The 10,000-nt window shown below is 39.1% G+C and overlaps 1 protein-coding gene across 1 annotated transcript in view; it reads right to left on the minus strand.

Moving 5' to 3' along the window:
- Positions 1–724, minus strand: part of LOC125029697 (rhodopsin-like) — a 1,851-nt gene extending 1,127 nt beyond the window's left edge. Inside the window, exons 1-2 of the mRNA XM_047619770.1 lie at positions 669–724; positions 1–408 (exon numbers count right to left, since the gene is read on the minus strand). The exon at positions 1–408 is cut by the window's left edge and continues 105 nt beyond it. Coding sequence (XP_047475726.1) covers positions 1–393 — 393 coding nt within the window. The 5' untranslated portion in view covers positions 394–408; positions 669–724. The remainder of the gene's footprint in view (positions 409–668) is intronic.
- Between the last annotated feature and the right edge of the window lie 9,276 nt (positions 725–10,000).

Here is a 10,000-nt window from a genome sequence, read left to right on the forward strand (position 1 = left end):
TCCGAAGACCCACGTGTTGTAATAGCTGTTGATGATGAGTGGGGGACACATGCAGAACATGAGCATGAAGTCCGAGAAAGCGAGATTTACCACGTAGAAGTTGGCGGGCGTGCGCAGGGATTTTGTGGTACTGAAGATGTACATCACAGTGAAATTACCGGTGAGGGACAGGGAGGCGCAGAGGAAGACGAACATGCTTACCAGAGCATACCACAGAGGGTTGAGGGGAGGGAACTGATACCAGTGAGGGTGGATGAGGTGTAGCATGTCCTCAGGCACAGTGTCCACTACGGTATAGTTGCCATAGGGATTCGTGTACTTCTCTCCAGCCGTAGAGGAGCCATCACCGCCGAAGTAGGCCATGGTGCTGGGTTCGCTTCCCACGTATGACATCGTTGGGTCGATTGACTGGAAAGGGCGAAGAGGGGACATGGGTACTGAAGGCTCATATCCATGCGGTAATAGCTTGTGCTTTGAGTCTGTGTTTCATGACACGTGACATAAAAAATACATCAATACCTATGTATATGAATACATATATATATGTGTGTGTGTGTGTGTGTGTGTGTATACAAACATATATATATATACATATACATATATATATATATATGTATATATGTATGTATGTATGTGCATGCAGAGCCCCGGGCGCCGTCGGGCCTCACCTCGTAAGCAGACGTCCTCCGCCAAAGCAATCAGCCGAGTCTCCGCGAAGCTCTGCGCCAGCCCCGCCCGCGCCGCCGCTTTTATACGGGCGTTCCCGCGAATCTTACGTGTCGCTGCGCCGGACGCGGGGCTGCATTTCAAGGGCTTAGAGGGACTTGGCCTTTGCTTTTACCGTCGTCTGTGCTTTCTCATTTTTCACTTTTTCTACGTATATGTATGTGTGTTTCCCAGTACTAAAGATACACAAATATACATGTATGAATATATATGTGTGTGTGTGTGTGTGTGTGTGTGTGTGTCTGTGAATATATACATATATATATATATATATATATATATATATATATATATATATATATATATATATGTATATATATTTATATATATATAATATATATATATATATATATGAATATGAATATATATATACATATATATATGAATATATATATATATAGATAGATAGATAGATAGATAGATAGATACATAGATAGGTACTTCTGCCATGCTCATTCTTCCAAAACTGGCATTAAGAAAATTTAATTGACGGCTTGTTAGCCGCATGTAACTCGCGGTTTCAACACAAGGATCAGCGAACATCAGGCTGACGTCTGCCACCGTAGGACTTCCAATGAAAGGAAGTAGTAGTCCAGGGAAGACTGAACAAACAGAAAAGGGAAATTATGGAAGCTGCATGTATCGCGACGGAGAAAAATGTCAACACAGCATCGGGCAGATTCAAATTATGCAAGGTCAGTTTCGTCAGTCCATGTCTGATGAAATACACTCTGTAGTTTCTCTGTTGTATGTATCTCTGACGAAGCTGTAATCAAAACCGGTCAAATACATCTCTCTCTCTCTCTCTCTCTCTCTCTCTCTCTCTCTCTCTATATATATATATATATATATATATATATATATATATATACACATGAACGAGAATGAACAATGCAAGAGATGTATTTGACCGGTTTTGATTACAGCTTCGTCAGAGATACATACAACAGAGAAACTACAGAGTGTATTTCATCAGACATGGACTGACGAAACTGACCTTGCATAATTTGAATCTGCCCGATGCTGTGTTGACATTTTTCTCCGTCGCGATACATGCAGCTTCCATAATTTCCCTTTTCTGTTTGTTCAGTCTTCCCTGGACTACTACTTCCTTTCATTGGAAGTCCTACGGTGGCAGACGTCAGCCTGATGTTCGCTGATCCTTGTGTTGAAACCGCGAGTTACATGCGGCTAACAAGCCGTCAATTAAATTTTCTTAATGCCAGTTTTGGAAGAATGAGCATGGCAGAAGTACCAAAAAACGTGGTGGGCAACCTTGCGTTCCTTTAGAAATTAATACTTCTATGTTTTTGTGGTACATGGCAAATCAATATTCGTTTAGAGAGATTGGATACAAGTTCAATGTGTATCGGTCTACTGCCAATGACATCATAGTCAGTGCGGTGGACAATGTTTGCTAACTAGTAGATTCATTAATAACTTGGCCCAATGGAAAGTGTTTCGAAGATCATGCGGCAAAGAGTTATTGGTGCTATGGTGCCATATTGAGATCCAAAGACCCAGTCGACATGGCACAGACTACATGAATCGGAAAGGATTCTATCCAATACTTCTTCAGGGTATTTGTGACGGCAAAGGCAAATTTATAGATATCTTTGTTGGACTTCCAGGTCGTGTGTACGATGCCCGCCTCCGTAAAAGCCCATTTTTGGGGAAAAAGATGCACAATAGCTAAGATGAGTTTTCTAAGGAATATCTCAAAGACTGTTTTACAATTACATATAACATTTCCTTTATTCATTTGTGTTAAGAATAGTTCTGTCATCTAGTGCAGATTTGCGTCGCTAAATAGAAAATGATGGTGATAAATTCGACATTTCATCCATACACCAAAGAGGGATATTGGAGTTCTAACTCAGGAAGACTTACATAACAAAACACAGATAAGTAGAGGAAGAGTCATCATTGAAAATGCCTTTGGAAGAAGGAAGTGTAGGACATAAGATTTACAAAACACGAGTTTGCTGACATGCGTTAAGATTGTTGTGGCAGCTCGCACTCTTCCTAACATGTGTATAGAAGAAAGGTGCAGTAAACACCCCGAAGGCTGCCCTATACATGATGATGAAAAGGAATACTTTGGAGCGATGGAAATACAAAAGATATGGCCCCGAAGGTGTACCATAAAATTTCATTGTGTTCAAAAAATGGTAAAGTAAGAAAGTGTTCAATGTGTTCGCAAGATAAACTAAAAAAAGTGTTTAATGTGTTCAAAGAAAAGGTAGAGCAAGAAAGTGTTTAGCAAAGATTTAAGCTTGTTTTTTTTTCCATGTTTGCAATTAGAGGTATTTTAAAAATCATTTACAGTCATTATTATATGAAACAACCATTTTTCTTTGTTGTTTCTATTTTCTTATTTTATAACTTTAAAGATATAGCAATGGTATTGTCAAATAAAACTTAAATATATTGTATGGTTTATTGTAAACAGACATTTCTTGTATAAAGATATGACTATCTTTTATTGTCAATATACATTTCTTATATAAAAATATTATATTTTGGTGTAATATATACATTCCTTATGTTATGTAACAATAGGGTTATCTTACCATCACAAAATAACCAGAGAATACATATTATCTTAAGCACCAGTTATTACAGCCTTTCAACTTAATGAATTATAAACATGTATTTTAACATAATAATACATACATACAAAATAAAACATTAAGCTTAAAAAATCAAGATCTTTCTTACAATAACATTTTCAATTGCACTGTTTTCACAAAAATAAGTTAAATAATTCACTTAATGTTTCAACATCAGAGAAAGGTCATGTTTAATTGAAAATAATAAGTACGTGATTTTTAGGTTCAACATAAATCGATTTCCTTAAATAAAAGATAAAAGAAAACACTTTACATAAAAGAGGAAATGTACTATTGTTCCAAAATATAACGCATTCCTTGTTACTATACATATAAATGTAAAAATAAAATAAAAAATTAAACAATCTGGCTTTGAAATTAACAATAAAGAAACACCTTAGCTTCCAATACAACAAAAAAGAAACACAAACTAAAATTAACACAAAAGGAAAATTAAACTTTAATTTTGGAAACTACAAGAAAAAGAATTAATCTTTGGCTTTGAAAAAACAACATAAAAAGAAAAAGAAAAATCACCTTAAGCAAAAAAAAAAAGGATAAATAAATAACTAACTAAATGAACAAATAAATAAATTAACAATAAAATGTAAAACAATTACACCAATTCCCTTCCCAAAAATAAAACAAACTTTGCATTAAAAAAAAACTACGTCGTAAAAAAGTTAATTAGACACATTTCACATTAATTAAATCAGAGAGCAGTTTTGTTGCTGTCTCTTCTGTCCTCTTGATCTGTTCTAAAATTTCTTCTAGAATTTCACTTTGTAGTGTACGGACATGTGTAGTCTCCAGGGGGCCCCACCTACCAAGGAGGGTACCTTAAGGGCCAAGATCCCTCCCCATGAAGGTCAGTCCCCTACTACTGCTGCTGTTGATGTCCTACGGGGAATATGACCTTGTGGGATGTCACAACGGGAAATCTCTCAATGGCCCATGATAACTGGAGCATATTTGAATTTAAGGAATAAATAAAATCACTAAAATCCAGGGAGAAAAAGAAGGGATAGGCTAGCATGAGAATAGTATAAGATGCAGGAGGAGGGTAAAATGAAAGGGAAATATGCAGTAGAGGGCATAAAAAGAAATGAAGTCAAGTAGAAGAACCACGAGGCTGCATCTGATATAAGGTGTATGTATAAGTGCAATCTTGCACGGTCCAGCTCCTATCTTTAATTATTACTGACACTTAGGCTCAATACTTAACTTTTCCCATCCTTTCAGGTTTCTTAGCTGGAGCTGTCGGCCACGTAGTATCACTTGTTATATATATATATATATATATATATATATATATATATATATATATATATATATATATGTATATATGTGTATATATATATATATATATATATATATATATATATATATATCAAAAGGCCAGAGGATGGAGGAAAGAAACGCCCCGTGGTGCAGTAGAACAACGAATGTATTTTCACCCCATCCGTACAAAAGGCCGCGGGAGTTTTAAACATTAAAACTATTGACAATAAAACAAAAATAAGTAAAATACAAACACAATATATGGCATTAAAATAATAAAAGAAATAATAGATATAATACATAAAACAGAAAAATACATAAAACATATACAACCTCAATACAACGGACAGTCAGCAAGTGCAACCACACGCACTCACGCATACACCGCACGCAAGCCCACGCACACACATGCAGACAAGTACATGCCGACATTGCAACCGCAAACATAACCACATACACACCGTGCACGGACCACGCGCGCCTCAGAGACCGCACGCAATTCAACACTCGGTCACTCAATCACGCGCAGACACACACACGCACCAACATACGCATTTAGACTCATACATATACACATACTCATACATATACTTATGTTTGCACGCACACACACACGCACATGCGGTGCACGCAATGGGGCATTTACACACGGAAAACACACGGAAAACACACGGAGGGGGCATCATCTAAGAGGGGTGGGTGACTACAGTGTGTCACGCTACAACTGTGATGCTGGACACTCTCCCTCAAGTAGGCCACCAGCTCATCCGCCTTGGGCTGTCGCCTCTTCCTTGGTCTACACGCCGGTGGTGGCGTTTCCAAGGTATGGGATCGGCCACAGGGTCACCACTAGCCACTGGGTCATCAAGATCTTCATTTAGTTTATCTGATCAGTAAATCTGGATCCCCTGGGCTGTGACTGGAAAGTCAGTGTCTCGCCGACCCCTATCAGTTCCTTCATATCCTCGTAAAACTGAAATTTACTGGGAGCTCTCCCAGACAGTTCGTTATTGGCTTTCGCCTTCTTACATCCATACTGGAGACCCTTCCACTTTCGTTGAAATTTCTCAGGATGAAATCTCTTCCCAAATGTCACCGTCATCCTGTCAAAGCAACCTTTTCTTCCTTTGCTTTCCATTTCTGCAACTTCCCGCTGAAGGAAAGCGAATCTTACGCATCGCTGCGCCGGACGCGGGGCTGCATTTCAAGGGCTTAGGGGGACTTGGCCTTTGCTTTGGACATCGTCTGCGCGTTGCCAATTTTCATTTTTCTATGTGTGTGTTTCTCAATACTAAAAATATATACATGTACGAATATATATATATATATATATATATATATATATATATGTATATATATATATGTGTATATATATATATATATGTATGTATATGTACATGTATATATATAGGTATGTATGTATATGTATATGTATATGTATATGAATATGAATATGAATATGAATATATGAATATATATATGAATACATATAAATTATATATATATATATGAATATATATATATATATATATATATTTTTTTTTATATATATAATATATATACATATTTATATTTATATATATATATATATATATATATATATATATATGAATGAGAATGATTATCTCCACAATGCAAGATTTGTATTTGACCGATTTTGATTATATCTTCGTCAGAAATACAGACAACAGAGAAACTACAGGGTGTATATATATCAGCCATGAGCTGACGAATCACCTGACGACTGTGACCTCCCGCTCGTTAACCGCATAATTACGACTTTGGATAATATGAATTTGCCCTACGCTATCTTAATTTCTATTTCTGTTTGTTCAGTCCTCCACGGACTAGTTCTGCTTCTTTCCAGTTAGGGAGATGTCCAGCTTCATCTACATGTACCACCATGGCGTTGGAAATCCTGTGGTGACGGACGTCAGCTCGATGTTCGCTGATCCTGGTGTTGAACCCGCGGTCCGTTCCACCAAAGTATGTTGTATCGCATCTGCTGCAGGGTATGCGACATACAGCACTGTCAGGGTTGCTTTCGGGCTGCTTTTTGTCTCGTGTAATGTCATGTTTTTTTCCTGGATGTGCTGGCGATTTTCACTGTACTGCCGAAGTATTGCTGATCGCCTGGGAAATGTTACATGATGGTAATATAAGAAAATCATTAGAAGATTAGATCTTGCGAGTATGTTCTTCGCCTTCTTTCTGAGGTTTCGCAGGAAGCCTCTGGGATACTTATGCTCATCGTTTTGCGCGTCCAGACAACTTGTCAAGACCAGCAGGACAAAGAGGCCGCGTTGGGAACCTCCGAGGCCTTCTTTATCCCCAATACTCAGCGTGTGAACAAACAAAGGTGGACCCGTTCATCGAGCTTTGCTGTGTTAAGGTGGCGATGCTGAATTATTTGAACAAAATTGCTAAATATATTTTGATGTTGGATCTTACAGTCCGCCAAACGGAACGTTCAAGCTATGCGACAATTACATTAATAAAGTTAAGTATTTTTCCCCCTGTCACAAGACCAGATTCTACAGCCCTTCGTAAGCGAGGCAAGGCTGTTCTATTCTACCTTCGTGGTTTTATGATGTTTTATATAGTACTAATTATTACTAGAGACTATATATCATTATTGGTCGCGAATAATAAGCAGGAGTAGGATAGATAAAGCTATTGGCGTACCACCCCTAGTTCAATGGATAGTGTGCACATTTCGTTATTGGCTTTCGTCTTCTTAAAGCCATCCTGTAGACCCTTCCACATTTGTTGAAATTTTTCAGGATGGAATCTCTTCCCAAATGTCACTGTCATCCTGTGGGCCAATTGCTGCCAAAGCAACCTTTTCTTCCCTTTCATTAAGTTAATCTTTCCTGCAACTCTGCTATCGAGGAAGGCAACTGATTTTTTTTTTCAGATATTCCTGCATAAGATTAATGAAAAATTTAGTTTCATTTTTACTGAAGCCTCGACCTCCTCGATTTCACTTGGTTCTACACCAACAACAACCCCTTCACGGGAAATTATTGGTGTAGGTACCAAGAAAGATAGTGTAGTGGATGTTGAGGGAAGAATTGGTGTCAAACGAGCAGGAAAAGCAGTTGGCTTTGGGAGAAGAGCTGATTTCTCGCCTTGTCTTGGCATGGTGGCAAGAAAAGGCGACGTGGTTGCGGAGGAAACAGCAGGAAAGTTCAAATGAGCGAAGACTGGCTTGCCAAGTACCCTTCGAGGTATATTTCAGCCGGTCTGTAAAATGAAATACACACATTAATTTATTCCTATGATAAAGATATATGTACATATACATACATACATATATATGTACATATATATACATATATATATACATATATATGTATATATACATATATGTACATATATATACATATATACATATATACATATATATGCATACGTGTGTGTGTATATATATATAAATATATATAATATATGCACATATATAATATATAACATATGTATATAATATATATGATATATATGCAATATGTACATAATATATACATATTTTATTTATGTAAATATATATATACATATATATATATATATATATATATATATATATATGGCCACCATCTCCAGGGAGTAGCCATAGACATTTCCAAGAGACTCCAGCCCTCGGTAGTAGAGGTCACTCCAGTCGATGAGTGTATTATGATATTGAGGCTGAAGCTCACATTTGGCTTCATGTCTCTTATTGCTGTGCACGCTCCTACGGATGTGTATAAACTTGAGGTGAAAGAGATGTTTTACGCTAAACTTGCATCTGTGGCAGACAGCTGTCCTCGGCGAGATATTCGTATTGTTCTGGGTAACTTCACTGCGGTATCTGGCTGTGATCGAGCTGGCTACGAGATGTCTTTCGGTCCTCATGGCTCAGAGGTTGATGCTGGCAGCGAGATTAGTCTCCTTTTCTGTGACTTTGCTAGGTCCCAGAAACTGAGGATTTCTGGCTCCTGGTATCAGCATTCTGACCCGCCTCGTAGGACTTGGTACAGCGATACGGGTAATGTGGCCAAGAAGATCGACCACATCCTCATTAGCCCTCGGTGGAAGATCCTCCAGAACAGCAGGGTGTATTGGAGCGCCGAGTTCTATGGAACTGATCATAGTTTAGTTGTGGCTACTCTTCTGGTCCACTTTAGAACCCCCCCGTCATTCCAATGAACACCTTAGGGTGCTTCACGTGGACAGATTGAGGGTGGATGAGTGTGCCCGGTCTCAGGTCGTTTCACAGCACTCGAGGGTCTGATGGACCCTGTTCTTCTGTGGGAATTCCATCTCACAGGAGACACTGGGAGCCACAGATGCTTGCAGACAGCAGCAATCATCGAGGCATTACACTACTCAGTATACCAGGCAAGGTACTCGTGCACATCTACTGAGACGTATCAGAGACCACCTGCTGAGGCACCAAAGGCCGGAGCAATCTGGATTCACTCCTGTTAAGTCCACAATAGACCATATCCGGGCGTTTCAAGTAATTGTTCGGACGTGGGCTGCTCGCTGCTTACATCAACGTCAAGAAGGCACTTGATACAGTGCATCGCATATCACTAAGAGATCCTGAGACTAAGAGGAATCCCAACAAGTATTATTGGATTAATAGTAAACTTGTATACAGGCACTGAAAGTGCTGTAAAATATGGTGGGGCCTGTCGAGCTTCTTCCCTGTTAGTTCAGGTGTGAGGCAATGCTGCGTTCTTTCACCAACACTTTTCAACACTTGCATGGACTGGATACTGGGTCACTGTGGAGCAACTTTGGGCAATATCAAGGTTACAGACCCTGACTTTGCTGATGATGTTGCTATTCTATCTGAATCTCTGGAAACACTAGTGGCGGCACTTGATGCGTTTAGCAATGAAGCGAAACCCTTGGGGCTAGAGGTCTCCTGGATCAAGACCAAGATCTAGGATTTTGGGGGCCTGCTAGGAGACCCTGTCCAGTCGGCACGTGCTTGCAGTAAAAACATTGAGGTCATAGAGAGCTTTATATACCTCGGTAGTGCAGTTGACTCTGGGCTGTCAGACCAGGAAGTCATTAGACGGATTGGCCTGGCAGCAGGGGTCATGATATCTCTCGACAAGAGTATTTGGGGATGTCGGTATCTGTGCCGAAGGACCAAGTTACGTGTCTTCAAGGTCCTGATACTGCCAGTTATACTATATTGTAATGAAACCTGGACACTATCTTGTGCTTTGGAATCTCGTCTTGATGTCTATTGTAACTGATCTTGGCGCTGGATCAAGGGGTACAGTTGGTGGGACCATGTGTCCAACAAACGGTTGCACCGTAAGATTGGTTCAGGAACTATTACTTGCACAATCCGCGATCGCCAACTCAGGCTTTACGGCCACTTG

This window comes from Penaeus chinensis, chromosome 10 (genome assembly GCF_019202785.1).
Source record: "Penaeus chinensis breed Huanghai No. 1 chromosome 10, ASM1920278v2, whole genome shotgun sequence".
Lineage (NCBI taxonomy): Eukaryota > Metazoa > Arthropoda > Malacostraca > Decapoda > Penaeidae > Penaeus > Penaeus chinensis.